Raw genomic sequence first — 18,770 nt, forward strand, 5'->3', positions numbered from 1 at the left:
GGGGAAAAAAAGCCCAATTTACAAAACAAAATGCTTAGGAGGGAAAGGGTTTGGTTGGCTGACAATTCCAAGTTACAGCTTATCATTGACGGGACATTGAGGCAGAAACTTCAAGTGGCTAGTCACATCACATCTACAGTCAAAAGCAGAAACATGTGCCCGATTATTTGATCACTTTCAGTCAGCTTGATTTCTTCATTTGTCAGTAGTTTAGGCTCCTTGCTCAGGGAATGGTGCTGCCCACAGCAGCCTGGTCTTCCCATATCAGTGAACTTAATTAAGACCTAGTCACCCATAGACAGACCAACTAAATGTCGACCATCCCTCATTGAGACCCTCTTCTCAGGTGATCCAAGTTAACAACTGAAGCTAACCCTCACAGGACACAGGAAGTGAAGATCAGACCAAAGCAAGAGTGGAACTCAAACATCAAATGCTTAAGTTGGATGTCTGGTTGGCATCATGAGCTCAAGATGGCATCATCTGGGCTCAGTGGGCTTGGCAAGCCCTACCTCTCCAGCTCTGTTGAGTGCAGAACATTATCTTCATCGACCAAATTCTACTGAGCATCTGTAGCTCTTCTTGCAAGACATCTGCATTTCTGGTATCTCCCATATCCTGAGGTCTCCTTTTGCAGTATAGGATTCCTCCTCACTGCTTCCTTCACAGCCCATTCAAGAGTTTCACATTGTCTGGCTTTCTGTCAGCAGCTTTCTGGAAAGTTGGCAAAAGTCTCTTTCACCCTGCTTCTCACTGGTGCACCCTGCATCCCTCCAAAATCAGCATCATGTGGATGATGCCAGAGTTCTGCTTCCAGCTTGAGGTACTGCCAAAGGTGCCTTCTACCACAGCTACACTGGTGTCTGGACATCGCCCTGTATGAAACTGGGAAAATGTTCCCCTAGATGGATCTGCTGGAGATAGATGCCCTGGGGGGTCTCTGTAAGGTCCCTTTCTTTTGGAATGGAAGTTTTCCAAATGAGTTTGCATTCTGTCCTGAGTCTCAGCAAAGACTGGATGTGGAAGCTCCCCCCAAGCATGGGGTCTTTGCCTGTAGATGCTGTTCCTCTTATTCAAGTGCAAGTGTGAGGGTTCCTTATGGGTCAGTCTCTCTAATGGAATACCTACCATGACCTTCTATCCACTATGTACACCATATTACCTCTTTTTCCACCAAACCGCAAGTTTGCTCATCTTTCTGCTTCTCTCGCTGTAAATCTGACTAAGAGCAGCTAGAAATCCACCCCAGCTTGAATGTTGTGCTCTCTTGAAATTCCACCACCAGGCAACTTAGTCTATTACTTTTGATTTGGCCACATTCAAATTTCCAAGTCGTGGGTAGAATGCAGCCAGATGCCTCCTGGACTATCACACAACAGTCTCTACAGCCATTCACAACATAGTCCTTGCTCTCCTCTAGAGCCTTACAGACCTGGACCTCACTGCCCTAATACAGGAGAACATGAGACAGGTTTCGTTTAAGATTCTGCAGAAGTGAGTGACTAGACAAACAGGCCGCAGCTGCTAGCCAGGGAAAGACAGGAACCTATTGCCTCCAACTTATTTGGAATCCTGGTGGACCCTAAATGTACCTCATCTTGAACGCAGACCCTAAGGATGCATTTCTTCTATGAGTAAGAACTGGGTACCACAATGGTCATGATTGGGGGTTGAAGGGGGAGATTAATTGGGGAAGGGCCAGAGATCAGGTCAGAAGATGAGAGCTGATATGACCAAAACAGAATGGGAAGTGGAGGCTTCCCTCAGACACCTGGAGAGTGCTCTATCAGAGGTTTCAGGTAGGTGAATAAGAGAAAAAGGGATGGGTCTGAAAGAGAAAGAGAGCCTTAGAGATACCCCCTGAACAAAGATAATAGCTGACTTCTGCAGCTTTTCAGAAGCGGGGAGATGGGAAATTCCACTTCTGAACCCAGTGTCAAGGACACAGATACTGGCTCTGACCACAAATTCATCTGTCAGCTCTGAGGGGCAGGGGCAGGGCAGGGCTTGCTTCCATCCTTTATGGGATCTGTGTGCTTTCACAGCAGCGACCTGTCTGCTGCAGGGGCGCAGCTTGGTTTCTGGTAGCAAGACAACTATAGCACCTGTGATCTAACTGAACTTGGGAGCAAGCAGCTGTGAAACAGGAAGCAGAAGGCTGGCCCTTCATCTCCTGACAGACATCAAAACAGGACACACAAACCAGATATGGTAAGAATGGGGCTGAATGAGAGACCCAAACCCTCACCACTGATGTCCACTTCCTTCAGCCAAGCCCCATGAGTCAAACGTTCTATAGTGTATCCAAACACACCAGCTTGTGTTCAAATACACAAGCCTGTGTGTGTGTGTGGGGGGGGGGGTAATTTCTCACACAAATCATAACAGTGTATTATTTAGCTCAGGTTGGTCATAAAATGGTTTATAAACGTTTTAAAAATTCCTCCTCTGTGCCCCGACCACACCACCCATTACCACCCGTGCCACGTAAGAGAGCTGGCCCTGGGAGTGGGTGAGCTAGCCCTGCCCCTCACCAGCTGCAGCACACAAGAAAGCGGGCTCTACACCCATCCTGGAAAGCGCACTAGAGCTGACCCTGTCATCCTGGGTACAGGTGAGCCAGCCCTGAGGGTGTGAGAGCAGGAGAGCTGATCCCCTTTCCATCCCTGCAAGGTCCCCTCCAGCAATCAGGAGAGAGAGCCCTGTAGCTTGTCTGGACAAACAGTAGAGCTGGCCCTGGTGTTGTGAGTGTGTGTGAGCCAGATATGAGGACCTGAAGAGCCAGAGAACTCTCCTGCTCCTTGCTTCAGGCTGCATTGGGTGAGCTAGCCGAGGCAGTTCTGGAGAGTTTGCACAGGTAGTGATGACCAAGGAAAACTGGTAGCTAAGAGCCAGGCCCAGAACCAGGGCTATGAGTTAGCCCACGCACCCCAACACCCACCTCATCTTTGAACTGTTAGAGTTGGTGAAGCAGACAAACCTACAGATCCCAAACAGCAGGATCTCCAGGACACAGGACAACAACAGGATATCAAAGAGGAGCCCGAGTGAGAATCCGTTTTCCCTGGAATAGCAGACACCAGAGGCCTTGAGCCAGACAGATGAGTCCAGTGATTGGTGGCAAGGAACATTTGCAAGAAGCGATGAGTACACAAAAGGGTAAACTTGTGTGACTCAAGAGGCGCCGCCACAGCTTCCTTACAGAGATCTTCCTCCCCCCACCTTTGATTGTTAGATTTCGTCTTTCTCTTGTAAATTTTGTTTTCTTTTTTGGGGGGGGGGGATTTGCAAGAGGAGAGGGAGGAACTGAGTGGTCAGGGAGATAAGTGGAATCAGAATGCATGATGTGAAATCCACAAATAATCAATAAAAGTACAAAGAATTTTAAAATATCCTGTACTGCATGAGAAATATGTACAAAAATATATACACATGAATACACATATGCACATACATCTGTAGGGGAGAGATTTAAAGGAGTGTGTGTGTGTGTGTGTGTGTGTGTGTGTGTGTGTGTGTGTACAGGGTCTTGTATTAAACCTGGAATATTCACATTTGACTATAGACTGGCTGTCTATCAAGCTCTAGCATCTTCTTGCCATGGCTTCTTGACTGCTGGGTTCTACCTTGCCACTGATGGGACTAGCTTTTACATGATTTCAGGGCTAAGTACTCAGGTTCTCAAGCTTGACCAACCAAGCCATCCCCCTACCCTGTGATAAATATATTTAATTATTCGTTTTGAGTTTGAAGAGAAATGAGAAATTTTAAAAGCAGACACTCCAGTGTGAATCAGGACAGTTAGTAAAACCCCATCCTCCTATTCAGGCTAGGGATCTTCAAGGCAGGGTGACTCATTCACGGCTCCACAATAAGGCAGAATCTCTCCATCTGACTGCTCTCAACATGGGAAGGAGGGAGAGGGTTGTGCCCACCAGTAGAAATTCTTCAGGTGTCAGTGTAGATTCTGCACCTGGCCTCAACTCCCACCTTCCAGCAGGCATTGCAGAGACAGGACCAGGCAGAATGCCATCTCCTTCCTCTACCTCCAGCAGAGCCTTCAGCTCCAGATAGATTTCTAGGGCAAGTCCAGGGACATATGCAGCAACAACCTATCAGTCAGCAGATTGAGGCAAGATAAAAGGCCAGGGCTAAAGAAGAGAGAGGGCAACAATGGCACTCAGGGCAAAGGCAGATGTGTGGCTGGCAAGACCCTGGCAGTGCCTGCACAGGATGAGGGCATTGGGCACCACAGCAACACCGGCCCCCAAGACACTGCAGCCCTTTGAAGCCATCCCACTGTACTCCAGAAACAAGTGGCTGAAGATGTTCCAGATCCTGAGGGAGCAAGGCCAGGAGAACCTGCACCTGGACATGCATCAGGCCTTCCAGGAGCTGGGGCCCATTTTCAGGTAAGGGCTTTCCTGACCCATAGCTGAGCACAGACACAGCTTCCTGACCCTCTGGTTGCTCAAGCTCTGCAGAGTATGAGGTGCTGCATTCCCCAATAGGCACCAGGCCCTTCCTCCTTAGGAAGACAGGGAGGGAGCACAGGAGGTTATGGGCCTGACTCCTGGAGACCATGGTTCTCCATGAGGACAGAGAAAGGCACTGCTCATGGCTGAGAGGACAGAGTGCCAGGAGTGCTGAAGTGGACAGGAGTCAGGCAGACAGTGGGAGAGCCCTCCCAAGGGGAAAAAGCAAGGGATAGGAGAGGCTGAGGTAAGAGAGCACACAGACAGGGCTGGTTTTGCTGGTGCTCAGATGGAGGGCATCCCAGCATTCTTGTTCTACACCCCACAGGTACAGCATAGGAAGAACACAGGTTGTATGTGTGATGATGCCACAGGATGCTGAGACAATATTCCAAGTAGACAACAAACAGCCCTGCCGCAATCTCCTGGAATCCTGGCTGACCCACAGAGAACAGCGTGGCCTGAGACGTGGCGTGTTCTTGCTGTGAGTGGACATTGGGAATGAGGAGGGAGGTCAGGCTGTAGTCCTAACCGTAGGATGCAGAACTGGCTGGGGTGAATGTGAAGACCAGGCACTGCCAAGCATAGATCGGTACCAAGTCATGGAGGTTGTGGGTCTGGGAAGGAGGGAGATGGCCAAGTAGGTATAAGAGAAACTATGACGTTCCGTCCAGCCCTTACACTGAACAGATCTTTTCCAAGGTGTGGTTCTCCTTCCGACAGCTTATAACAGTTCTCCAAGAAGGTGGGGGTGTGGGGAGCCACTGGCTCAGGGCCATAGCTTCTTCTGCCACAGCCTGATGTCCAGCCACGAATCTTTAAAAGTGGCTTCACTCCCAGGGATTTGGGGTAGACAGTGCTGGCAGTGGAGTTGTGGAGAGCAGGAAGCTGGTGGCTCTTGTGGGCTCACAATCAAACACTGAATGGTGTGGTGAGAGAGGAGATAGCTCCCTCCTGCTGCTGGATGCACATCTGGAGAGGCACTTGGGGCTTCTGGGGCTTAGGCTACATGAGTGGCAAAGGGTTATACTCCTGGGAGTGAAAAGGAAGTCAGGTTGTGGACAACTACCTGAGAGAACAACAGGAGCAGTGCTTTCTTAGTAATGGCTTAGGGAAATGAGTTCCTTAGAGCCCTGAGCGAAATCATCTGGAAGCAAGGAAATTGTCAACAGATCACAGGGCAGAGCCATGTGTACATGTATGGGCATGTGTCTTGAATCTGTGTATTTGTGGTATTTAACTTCTTATTGTTTATTTGAAAGTGTGAGCATGTTATGTGTCCAGATTTAAGACTTCACTCTCTGAAGGAATGTGTATATGCCTCAGTGTGCACAGCTGTTCTCTTAGGTCTATACACATATGGACTAAAGGTGTTCACAAATGTTTTTGAGGTCTTGTGTAGGTACATGTGTGTATGTACATGTGCATGTGGTCACTGTCCATTGTTGCAGGCTTTAGCACACCAAAGGACAGGCATTCTGCATGTGTGGCTCAGTGTGCAAAGTCCTGCCTATCATTTACTAGAAAATCTCCATGGGAGCCCCATGTCCTGGGCTGTGGTTTGTGCATGTTGTGAGTGCTCCTCTGCTGTGGCGCCTGCCCTAGGGAAGATGGGATTCCTTAGCTGAGACAGGCTGAGACTGATGACTCAGAGACCACACACTCTACATGACTGACAGGGTGGATGAGCTCTATGAGGGCTTCTCCTCTGGGAAGTGGTGGTATAGGCCAAGTGGGCAGAGATGACAGCAGAGGATCCTTCTCCCTGAGTGTGGATGTGCTAAGTCCATATAGACTTAGTGACCTCTGTGCTATATTTAGAGGCTGTATTGGACGAAAGAAGTGGGGACAAGACCTTCAGAGCCTGCTTCTGAGCCTGACAATCTATACTCAATTTCTTTGAGAGGCAGAAGGAGGCACAAGCCTGGGACAGGCCTTTCCTGGGAGGTTCTGTAACCCTGCTCTGTGCCCTGCAGAAATGGGCCTGAATGGCGCTTCAACCGAATGAGGCTGAACCCAAGTGTGCTGTCACCAAAGGCCGTTCAAAAGTTTGTCCCCATGGTGGACATAGTAGCAAGGGACTTCTTGGAGACCCTGAAGAAGAAGATGATGTTGAATACCCGTGGAAGCTTCTCCATGGACTTTTATTCCAGTGTGTTCCACTATACCATAGAAGGTGTGACATGGGGGAGGTTCCAGCTTGAGGGATACTGGGAAGGCAGAGGCTAAGATGGAGGAAGTGAGAGACAGCATGGAGACCAGGGACCACCTCAGCTCAGTGATAATATTCTCTCTGCAGCCAGTCACTTTGTTCTTTTTGGGGAGCGGCTGGGCCTCCTTGGCTATGGCATGAACTCTAGAAGTCTGAAGTTCCTCCATTCCTTGCAATCTGTGTTCAAGACCACCACACAGCTCCTATTCTTGCCTGGGAGCCTGACTCGCTGGACAAGCAGCCGGGTGTGGAAAGAACATTTTGAGTCCTGGGATTTCATTTCTGAGCATGGTGAGTACCACTGACCTGGGCAGCACCATGTGGCAGAGGACAATGGTCACATTATTCCCATTATCTTTCATTTACTTTCAAGAGAGGGGGTTGCTTAAGGACCTTCCCCTTTGATTCCACAGTGTGTGGAATTGTTGTATGCCCCCAAAATGGTGGCCCACAAGCTGGAAGACTGAGGTGCTAGGGACATGATTAGCTGGGATGATGTTGAGGGGCCTGTCCTGGCATCATGACTCCATGTTGTCTCTTCTTCTACAGTCACAAAATCTATTAAGAATGTGTATCAAGAGCTGGCAAAGGGTGGCCTTCCGTCCTGGAGTGTCATATCAGAGCTGATAGCAGAGGGTGCTCTACCACTGGATGGCATCCAGGCCAATACTATGGAACTCACTGCTGGAAGTGTGGACACGGTCAGGATCCCACAGAGCATGAATTCCACCCTGACATCCCCTGATGTTCCCCCAAAGCACAGTTCCCTCCTCACCTGGGTCACTCAATCCTGTTCGCTTATCATAGCCATTCTCTGCGAAGCCACTGAAATATCTGAGCAAAGGAAAGGGGATCCTAGCTGGGGAGTTTGTGGACAAGACCTGTACATCCAAGTCCAGGCAGAAGTCAGGTTAGAAAAGCCACACAAACATCAGACTACCCCTCACTTCCTCCAATGCATGAGCACGCTGTGAGCCTAGGAGGATGGTGAGCAGCCCAGAGTTCTCAGCTGCAATGTGGAGCAGGCTTCCCGGTAATTGTGAACTAGAGGCAGATGCAGGGAAAGACAAGGATGAGGGAGCAATCAACACCCAAGTTGCCCACTGACACAGAAGGGAGAAGTTAGAAGTGCAGTCTATAGGAGAAATTATAAAGGCCACTCCACATAGTTAAAAGGGAGGTTTATTTTGTGGGGTAACTTACAAATGAAGGGATAGGTAGGTTGTAGGGTCTCGGAAAGGTATGGCTCAGTCTGGCAGTGTTCTCTGGAGAACTCTGTTCGGTCTACCTCCAGCGTTAGGGTCCTGGAACCAAGAGCGGCCTCTCCTCTTGATCCTGGGTCTTCAGCTTCCTCCTTCAGCCCCGCCTTTTGTGCGTGATTATTACTGAACCCTCAATGGGGGTTGGAAATCCAGGCCAAGGCTGGGATGTCTTCCCACTACATCAGTCTAGTAGGAAACATGGGTCCAGGTACAAGTTTCCTGGCTATTGAAGGACCCCTCTTCAAGAGACTGCTCTGGGCTAGGCTTCTTGATTAGGAACAGAGGCCTCAAGTTCTAGAGAAGAAAGAGTAAGAACAGAGACCACAATGCTTCCACCATAGAATAGTATTTGGGAGGGGATGAGGACCAGCAAAGGCCTTGTGGGGATGAGAAGCCAGAGCTTCAGGAACAGTGTAAGCAGAGACCAGAGAGTCCATAAAAGGGAGTCTGAAAAGCCAGAGTTATATGCACTCCTTCCAAGGTTTGGGGAAGCAGGAAGCTACCTGAAACATGGGACACAGGGCTGGATGAGTCCGACAAGGATCTGGTTCCCATTAGGAAGGGCCATGCACCAGGTCTTATGCCAATAAGCCAGCATAAAACCAAGCTGATAAGCCTGATGTGAACAATGGGGACAGACCAGTGACTTCAGGAAGACACCTAAGAGACTGCTTTTGTGGGCCACACCACTGAAATAGGCATTTTGGATCTAGAGGCTCAGGGCTCATACCAGTCAGGGGTCAATGTGAAGAGCTACGACCCATTAGAGGTCTGGACAATAAGGCCAATCTAGAGGGGCATGTGGACAGCCAATGCAAATCAGGTATTGGGGAAGGTAGATGTGGATGGCACAGTTTGCTTTAGTGACACAGAAAGACCATGTCATTGGGCATTGGATCAGTTTGTGAGCACTCACCTCTGAAGGTGTTGAGGTGTTGGCCAGGTCTGGAATGTTGGGGTCTTCCCTAAGGATGTAGGGCTAGAAGTTAAGGGGAACATTTGAGGAGGGTCAGGGCTCTGAGTGTCCCGTGTTGCTATGGCCATGCAATTTTCCTAGGGCAGGGTATCTTCACAGTAGGGGTGCCCTTTGGGAGGGTCAGGGCTGGTGTGTGAGATTGCTCTCTGAATATGGCAGACAGCAGTCCCCTTGATAATGACCCTCTTTGAGCTGGCTCGGAACCCAGACATTCAGCGGACACTTCGGCAGGAGAGCCTGGCAGCCGAGGCCAGCATTGCGGCAAACCCTCAGAGGGCCTTGTCAGACCTGCCCCTGCTGCAGGCTGCCCTTAAAGAGACCTTGAGGTAGGTGCTGCCTGCCCTTTTCCTGCTGTTTGTGCCCTCTCTTTTCTGGGATCTGAGGGCAGCCATGTTCCCTGCTCTTCTTCCTATGGCTGGAGGGTAATGTTCCTCTGGTGGTTGGCTGAGCTCAGCATAGCCAGGAACCACACCCTCTGGGGACGTGAGGGTGAAAGGGGCAGATGTGGACAGGAGAAGCCCTTCAGCTGAGGTCTGTCCTGTTGCTTCCTCACCTCCAGGCTCTATCCTGTTGCCAGCTTTGTGGAGAGAGTTTCAAACTCTGACTTGGTGCTTCAGAACTACCATGTCCCTGCTGGGGTGAGTGATTCCTACAGGCTCACTAATTGCACTCTTCTGCTTCTCCTCAAAGAGGAGGCTGACCTTGCCATTGGCTTCTGCCCACAGACAGTCCTCAATGTGAATCTCTACTGCATGGGACGAAACCCTTCAGTATTTCCAAGGCCTGAGCGGTACATGCCCCAGCGCTGGCTGGAGAATAAAGGGAGTTTCCAACACCTGTCCTTTGGCTTTGGGGTGCGCCAGTGCCTGGGGAGGCGACTGGCTCAGGTGGAGATGATGCTCCTGCTGCACTATGTGAGAAGCTCTGGGTGGTGCCTGTGGGATCCTGGGGAGTGGGATGGATGTGTAGGGGTGGGCGAGTGGGACAGTCCTTCAGAATTTATCTGAGCCTGAGGTGTGTGCCTCACCAGAGCAGGCATCCAGGGAGGGAAGGGCCTTAAGAGTAAGTTCAAGTAGGATGGCCCTGTAAGTAGTGTGGACAATCAGAGCCTAGACTGGTCCTTAATGGCAGCTTTGTAGGTGGGTTGGTCTCTAGGGTAGGTCTAGGCTCTTGTGGCCCCCCAGGAGGTCCTCTTTACAGCATGGTGGCAGCACTGAGCAGCTCTGCTGGAGATTGGCCAGTGCTCTGCCCTGCTGAGGAGGTCAGATGGAGTGCCCCTTGTGTTCCAGATCCTGAAATCCTTCACGGTGGAGACACCCAGGCAAGAGGATGTGCAGATGGTCTACCGCTTTGTTTTGGTGCCCAACTCCAGCCCCCTCCTCACCTTCCGGCCTGTCAGCTAGTCACACAGCCTTTTTGGTATCCCAGGAGGCCAGCAGTTTCCTTCTGTTTGAGGACTTGCAACCTCTCATTTATCCCTTGGGGCCCTTTGACTGTGGCCAGGCTAGCTTCTTGTCTAGGATCTGACAGGTGTGATTCAAGGCCAGGGAATGGCTCTGGAGGCCTACTGTCCTTTGTCTGTCACTGCCCCCCCCTCCCATATACACGCAGCCTCCTATTGTGGTCATTCAAGTGAGCCCATATGCTGGCTTTGCCTTCCTGTCTGGCTCCAAACATCCTTGTTACTCTCTTCCTGACTCCTCTCCTAAAGTTTCTTTGTATTGTTTGAGTGTTGTGCAACAGGAATCCAGCATCAGAAATGGCATCTCATGTCAACAGTGAAAGCCTATGATGTCACTTGTGACACATTCTCATGTGCCAGGAGAGACAGAACTGGCCATGAAACTAACGTTTATGCCATGCACCTCAGATGTCATGTGCTATGGCTCAGACCTCAGAGCACAGTGGATGTTCAGTGATGACCCTCCAGTCCAGACTATGTGCAGATCCTTTGGATGCTGAGAAGAGCCAAGTGCCTCAAGTATGGCAGACAAACCTTGGTGAAATGTCCCGGTAACACAAGCGTTAGAAATTGTTTAGCAAATTTCATAATGGTTTCTGTACACATCCGTTCTGGTCAACAGATGAGCACATATCACAAGTCAGACTCACATGGGGCACTGGAGCAGCAGTGTGTAATACCCTTCAGCTCCCATGTTCCTAGTCTACATACACCACTGGTCAAAGCACAGTGCACCATGCAGGGAGGGGATGTGCCCTGGGACTCAAGCATACCTACCCATACACTCTTTGCCTCATTTCTTTTTAGGTGGCCAAATAAAATATAATCCATATCTCTCATGAACAATAGTAATTTGTTTGTTTTTTCATTGAGAAAAAAAACTCAATCTATCCACCAAGCAATGAAAATGGACCTGGTGAAATTGTTCACAATGCTTATAACATTCGGTATAAGGTTTTGATGATGTCTGTATGACACACTCAGACACAGCTCAACCAAATCCCCACATAGTTTTAGATGTGTACATCTCAATTTGTCCATGTCTTCTGTCTTCGTTTCGAAGTCTATTAAGTCAGCGTTTGTTGATGTTACCATGATCACGTTAAAATAACCTGTAATAAGTCAACATGCGTCTACTCTTACCTTACTGGTGACATGAGTAGGATAACCCTGTCATTTTAAAACTCTTGACCTTTTCAAGTTAATCATAATCTAATGAGGCTTAGTGACATTAAGAAATTAACAAATAAACCAATTGAAAGAAATCTGTATCTTGGAAGAAAATTGCATTCCTTGGAAGAGAACTATATGAGAGATTTTAAATAATTTTGGATCATAAACTATCCTGTTACCAAAGAAGGCACAAAAACTGTATGTGCTGTAGAATATTATTTGAAGGTGTGTTACTTTTGTTTATGTTGCATTTGTTTAACTCTGTGAAGTTGTGTTACTTTGCCTGTCTAGAAACACCTGTCTGGTCTAATAAAGAACTGAACGGCCAATAGCAAGACAGGAGAGAGAGATAGGCGGGGCTGGCAGACAGAGAGAATAGATAGAAGGAGAATCTGGGAAGGGAGAATTGAAAAGGAGGAGCAGAGAAGGAGGAGGACTCCAGGGGCCAGCCAGCCAGCTACACAGCAAGCCACGGAGTAAGAGTAAGATTTACAGAAGTAAGAGATGGGAAAAGCCCAGAAGCCAAAGGACAGGCAAGATAATTTAAAGTTAAAGAAAGCTGGCTAGAAACTACACCAATCTAAGGCTGGGCATTCATAATTCAGAATAATCCTCCATGTGCGATTTACTTGGGAGCTGAGTGGTGCCCCCCCAAAAGAGTAAAAAAATACCATACAACAACATGTGTGTTAACCTTGTGCTTGTTGGTCAGTTTAAAAATTTTGAAAACAGGTTTTGTGAATAAAACCATTATATTAAAAAACCAAACTCAAAAAGTCAGTTCTGAAACACCTAATGTACCTGTTTTAAAAGGCAAATGTTTAAGAACTTAGGGGTGACTATAAGTTTTAGCATCCACATTAAACTTTTTAAACATAAAATATAAATGTTAAACATAAAACAACAAAATAAATCATTTATCATGTGACCATTGCTGGCAAGCAGACAGCTGATGAAAGTTACTTCCTTGGTAGTATGGACCAGAATTCTGGAAAAGAAGCTGTGTTGGCAAAATCTGATTCAAACTGCAGTTGGGGCTGGAGAGATGGCTCAGCACTGGCTGCTCTTCCACAGGACCCAGGTTCAATTCCCAGCACAGGCTTGGTGGCTCACAATGACCTGTAATTTCAGTTCCAAAGATCTGACACCCTCTCTGGCCGCCACTGGCAATGCACACGCATGGTGTACAGAAACACAAGCAGGCAAAACACCCATACACATCAACAAAACAAATCAACAAAAAACTTCAAATAAAAAAGCAAAACAAAGCAACTGCAAGGACATGGAGATGATGGAATGTTGCAGCTCCACAGGTGAATTCCCTCCCCTTCAGCTAGCTTTAGCCTCCAGAACAGACTGTCCTTGACCATCTCCATGTGAGAAGAAACATCCTGTGACCAGTAGACAGAAACCTTGAATCTATTAACTTAGCTTCCTCCAATTCAAAAGTCCAGAATGTCATCAGACAACATCTTGGGCCTATAGAAATGTTTCCCCCATCTGCCTATAGCCGTCTCTCCACTGTACCCACCAAGGTGTTTCAAACTTGCCTTGATCTATGACTATCTTTGTTTTGTAAAACTACAGAATCTTCATGAAAATGTTTCCACATTGAAACATGGAATTTAGGGAAATTCAAATTGTGTTCCTGGGCCATGGTCACTTAAAACAGCTCCAAAATAAACTATCTCTTATTTGCTTTAAGATGAGAGGTGCAATTTTGTGTGTGTGTGTGTGTGTGTGTGTGTGTGTGTGTGTGTGTGTGTGCGCGCGCGCACGCGCGCAATAGCAATGCCCTGAAAAAAATATCATGGTTGTAAGTCATTATGATGCCTATTCTGAGACCTGGGAGAAGTCACTTCTTTTTGCGTGGACACAGCTTTACTTTTTCTTGTAAAATCACCCACCATCTCTTCTTTATATAAACAAAAGGCTGGGAACATAAAAAAATTGATGTTAGAATCCAGCTGCTGCTGAGGCCAAAAGTGCATACCCAGAGGAGCCCTTCCCCTCTCACAGTTATAATAGGCAGTCTACAGAGACACTGTTTTTGGTCCCTAGCTAACAGACTTTCAGGTGCCAGGATTTATCACCCGTGCAAGTGAGTTTACATGAAAGCAGATATTGATGGCTACACCTTGAAGAGGTGAACCTTGAAAACATTATGCCACTTCAAAGAAATTATATATATATTTTCATATATGAAACACAAAAATTATACAATTATTTAAAAAGTTAATTATATATATGCATATTTTATATGTGCATATATATATACACACATATATATATTTACCAAAAACCAAGCTTCTTGCGAGTTCACTGTTAGGCAATGTCCAGAACATAAAAATCAATAGAAATAGGAAGTGCAACAGTATAGGTGGGCTACTGGGTGAGGACAGCCTGGATGGCACAAGACAGGGGTCATGAATGGCCCTGAAGTTTATTTTGATGAAAAAGCATTTGAAAATTGACTATGGTGATGATGGGCATATCCATATCCACAATATACAAAATACCTGTACTTGCATATTAAGTGGGTGAGTTGTGCATTATGTGATTTGTAGCTTATAAAGCCATCAAACATAATGATTAAAATTGCACAAAACAGGCACAGAGCCCTCATCTGTGTTATGGCATGGATGGTATCATTAAAAAACAAAAGGCAGACTTAGAGGCCCACAAGATCCTCAGTGTGATAGGTGATAGTGCTTGTGGGTGTCCACTTAGGTGTGGTACTAAGCATGTGAGGCACCTCAGTCTAAATGCTCTTGCAATGGAAACGTGCAAATATGATTGACCTTTATATCTGTAGACTTCAGGAATATGAGTAGCTTCAGCCCAGTCTGTTGAAGGTCTTGTGAGCAAAGGCTGAGGGACCTTCAAATGGGATTTTCCTTTGCATAGTGCAATCTAGACAGTCTGTGCTTCTAGCCTGTGGGTTGAAGAATTTGGACTCACAGCTGCCTTGCCAGACCAGACCTAAACCCAAGCCTTATGCCCAAGCCCACAAGTTTAGAAAGAGCCAGACTTATCAGAGCCTCAGAGCCAATTACTTTTTTTTTTTTTTTTGATGTGGAGACAAGGTTTCTCTGTGTAGCTCTGACTGTCCTGGAATTCACTCTGTAGACAGGCTGACATCCAACTCACAGAGATCCACCTGCCTCTGTCTCCCCAATGCTGGGATTTAAGGCTTACACCACATTCACCTTCAGAGGCAATTCTTTCAAGCAAATCTCTCCATCTATCTCACTGATTCTCTGCCTCTCTCTGCTATACTCTGTAGCTGTGCTGGTGTGCATGCATAGGCACTATTCTTGAGCACTTTAGACATGAAGAGAACCCACACCCAAATAGGACCACATGCATGCACACATATACATAAAATATAAATATAATAAATTTAGAAATTAGCAGAGCCTGCCAGGGGTTAGGGTTAGCATTCAGGCATACCTGGCCCACCCCTTTCGGACCTGTCAGGATTTGCTTGCAAACATTCAGGCAGACTCCTAGCTAGTCCAGTGTCCTATGGCCCTATGTATTCATGTAGTCTGTGCACATGCGCTAAGTAGCTGTGTAGTCTCTGTACGCATGCACTAAGTGTTGGTTTAATGAAGCATGATGTTATTCATTAAGTGGAGCTATTTATCATGCAAGAAAAGCCATGAGACACATCAAAACCCACTATAAAAGTTTACTAAGAGAAAGAACAGTGGGGAATATGCTTAGGCCTATGGAGATTATTCAGGGAGAGATAGGAAGAAGTAGGGGAGAGGAGTCTGTGACCCGTTTTTTATGTATTCCTCCACACTTGCGAGTATGGTCTCACATAGCTATGCCACACATGAGCATAGATTTCGTGATCACGCAAGATGACCAAGCTTCCTGCCTGGCTACTGGACAGCACATGCATTGCCATGTAGCTAGGAGAGTGGCCAACAATTCCAACATTCTAGACTCTTTGCTTATTATAAAAAAAAAAAAAAATGGCAGGTGAATGAAACTGCTTCCTGCTGACTTGGGCGTCGGTTAACTCTTGGGGATAGGGAAGGGGGCTTTTGGGGTAGCTGGAGATCTTGAGGTAGTAAATTGTCCTCTGTTGCTTTGGAAATTGTCCATCGTCTCCTGCTGCTCTGTGGCTGTTTGGTTCTGACAAGCTGGAGTGGATTTTAAGGCACCTGTTTCCTTTATTAGTTTAGCATCCAGGAAACACAGGTGATCAATGGCTGAGGGCTAACAGTAATAGATTATTAGAGTCTGTTTTTTGCAGAGTCCAGACCCTATTGAATCTAGGGGTGTAAATACCTCTGGATGTTACTGTTCCTTACCACCTGGGTATACTTGATGGTCCTTGGCCTCTGGCTCTATGGTGGTCCTGTAACAATTAGCTGAGTAGTTAATTAGGAGACAGAGCCAGGAAGGAAAAGCTTGTAGAGTGACACCTCATTCTTCTGGAATTGGTCGCAAGGCAGTGGATCCTGGTGTCCTCTGGAGCTTGAGAGAGAGAGCAGGGCCCAGTCTGTGTCACTGTGCATGAGGAGGAGAAGAGGCATTGCTGACAGGTCTGGAGTTAGGCACATGGAGGGAGCAAATGAAACAAAAGCTTCTACCTTAGCCAGAAAACCTATTAGGTACCCCTGAGAGTACAATTAAGTGGTGGGGTCTGGTGAAGTAGGTAAGGCTGTCCCCCTACCCTGACAATAGGGAAACAAAGACAGGCAGGACCCCAAAACTTCCTCTGGACTGAGTAAGTAGCTCAGTGTCCAAAAGGAAGGAAATGGATCACCCCATACTGTAATGGCTATCCTGAGTTCCCTGTAAGAGACGGTGCCTTTAATCCTCACCCATGGCCAAGCCTGGGAGGTCAGCTGGAGGGTGGTCTAGCTTTGCTGCCCCCATGCCACAAAGTGCATGAGGGCAGTCAGATGACCAGTGTCCCTCTTGGTGGCACTTCAGATAAGGCCCAGTTGGTGGCCTGGGTGGGGCAAGGCACACACAAGCCCAGTGACTTTCTCTATCACGTTTAAGACAGAGACTTGGAGGCTTCGGGCAGCCTACTGGATAGTGTGTGCCAGCATTTGGCAGTTATGTTTACAGGCCTTCTCATCTCTCCCATGGTACACCTTAAATGCCATAGCTAAGACTTCTGCCTGTGGGAGGGACCCCTTCTCCAGATGCTTAAGTTTAGACCTGATATCTTGGAAGCTCTGGGAGACATGAGACGGATTTTATTATCTTGAATTATGTGGTGGGGTTTTTTTGTGTGTGGTTTTTGTTGTGTTTTTTTGTTTGTTTGTTTTGGTTTTTTTGGTTTTTTTTTTGTTTTTTGGGTTTTTTTTTGTTTTGTTTTGTTTTTGTTTTGTTTTTTGTTTTTTGTTTTTTTTTTTTTTTGGTGTGTGTGGATAGTTTACTGGTCTGAGGGCAGCCTTATGAGGACCCACCAGGAGGCAGGTTGTAAACTGATCTTTTTATCTAGAGAGCCACTCATGGTAAGTGAAGGTGGGAGCCAGAGTTGGGCAGTTGTAGCAACTTGCCAGATATCAGAGAGTGGAGGGGAGGTCAGATAGGTTGAGGAAGCCTTATGTTCCATGTCTACAGCAGAGAGAACAAAATTTAAAAAAAAACTAAACAACAACAACAAACCCAAATGTGATCCAAGACTCCAATCTCAGACATCCTCGAGATCAGGGAAGGATTAGCGATTGCACAAGTCATTCAATGCTTCGTGGAGAATGAGAGCCAGGGCATATGTAGCTTGAGGACCCCCCTCCAACTCCAGGGGTCTGACAGCATTCAATGCTTTGTCAAGAATTGGTGTGTGCACAGCCCAAGGGCGCCCCTGGGGGTCCGACAGCAAGAAATGTATCTCAAGCTGCAGTCGCGGGAAACAGCTAGGGACAGGAAAGGGAAAACTCACCAATTGGAGTAGCCGGTGTTGTGCAAAGCGGTCCAGCAGCTGGGTGAATTTAAAGTGGGCTGTAGTAGATGGAGCAAAACCTCAGACAAGAGTCCCGGATGCAGAGCGCTGGGAGGGCCCGCTTGGTCTAGGTATCAATGTTAGTTTTATGCTGCACAATGTTATTCATTAAGTGGTGCTGTTTACCATGTGAGAAAAGCTATATATAAGAGTTTATTAAGAGAAGGAACAGAGGGGGATGTGCTTAGGCCTATGGAGATTGTGCAAGGAGAGAGAGGAAGAAGAAGAAGGGGGGAAGGAGTATGTGACCCACTTGTTTTGATTCCCCTGAACATGCGCATATGGGCTAACATAGCTATGCCACTCATGCACATAGATCATGTGATCACGCTGTATGCAAATTATGTGACCTCACAGCACATGGATTTCATAGGAAGTAAGGTCCCAGGATCAACAAGCCTCCTGCCTGGCTACTGGACAGCACATGCATGACCATGTAACTAGAGGAGTGGCCAGCAATTCCAACACCAAGCCCCCTTTAAAAGGTGGACCCTGCCCGCCTCTCTTCTTTTCCTCTTCCTCCTCTTCTTCCTTTCTCCTCAGCTCTTGTCTCCAGAGGTGCACTCTGTGGTTTTTTCCTTCTCCTCTCCCAACAAATCTCCCACATGAGTTCTGTCTTCCCTTCCCAATAAACCTCTTGCACTAGCTGTTGCATGTGGCATGTTTGCATAGTGGCATACCATGGCAGGACCCACTGAAGGTACCCACTTCACTCTAGAACCCCACCACCTGCTGCTCCACCCGCAACAGATCCTCTCTCTTCTACCTGCAACAAATATGCTTTCTGGTCTGCTCTCCCTCTCTAAATGTCCTGTCTAGCTCTGCTGCAACATGAGAGTCAGAGAGAGAAGCCAGCTTTGTCTCGCTCAACATACACCAGTTGCCCTTCCTATTAATTTATTCAACTCCTGTTTAAGATATGTATGTGTATGGGCTGGAGCGATGGCTCAGCGGTTAAGAGGTCCTGAGTTCAATTTCCAGCAACCACATGGTGGCTCACAGCCATCCATAATGAGATCTGGTGCCCTCTTCTGGCCTGCAGGCAGAATACTGTGTACATGATAAATGAATAAAATATTTTTTTAAAAGATATCTATGTATTAACATGAATGGATGTGAGGACAAAATTTCCTGTGTAGTGCAAAGCTTAAAGGAGTACGAGGGGAAGTGGCTGCTCTTTGATGACTCCGAAGTAAAAGTTACAGAAGAAAAGGACTTTCTGAATTCTCTGTC

The 18,770-nt window shown here is 47.2% G+C and overlaps 1 protein-coding gene across 2 annotated transcripts; it reads left to right on the forward strand.

The window, feature by feature from the left end:
- The first annotated feature begins 4,173 nt into the window (after positions 1-4,173).
- Positions 4,174-10,328, forward strand: LOC118597377 (cytochrome P450 11B1, mitochondrial-like). Of its 2 annotated transcripts, XM_036208905.1 has the most exons (9): positions 4,174-4,412; positions 4,804-4,959; positions 6,452-6,651; positions 6,775-6,978; positions 7,237-7,388; positions 9,085-9,251; positions 9,485-9,563; positions 9,651-9,839; positions 10,215-10,328. In XM_036208905.1, the coding sequence occupies exons 1-9, from the start codon at positions 4,174-4,176 to the stop codon at positions 10,326-10,328; spliced, it is 1,500 nt and encodes a 499-aa protein (XP_036064798.1). The 2 variants fall into 2 exon arrangements, with proteins under 2 accessions (XP_036064798.1, XP_036064799.1); XM_036208906.1 differs by lacking the exon at positions 9,651-9,839.
- Positions 10,329-18,770: the final 8,442 nt, after the last annotated feature.

This window comes from Onychomys torridus, chromosome 16, assembly GCF_903995425.1.
Source record: "Onychomys torridus chromosome 16, mOncTor1.1, whole genome shotgun sequence".
In the NCBI taxonomy this organism is placed as follows: domain Eukaryota; kingdom Metazoa; phylum Chordata; class Mammalia; order Rodentia; family Cricetidae; genus Onychomys; species Onychomys torridus.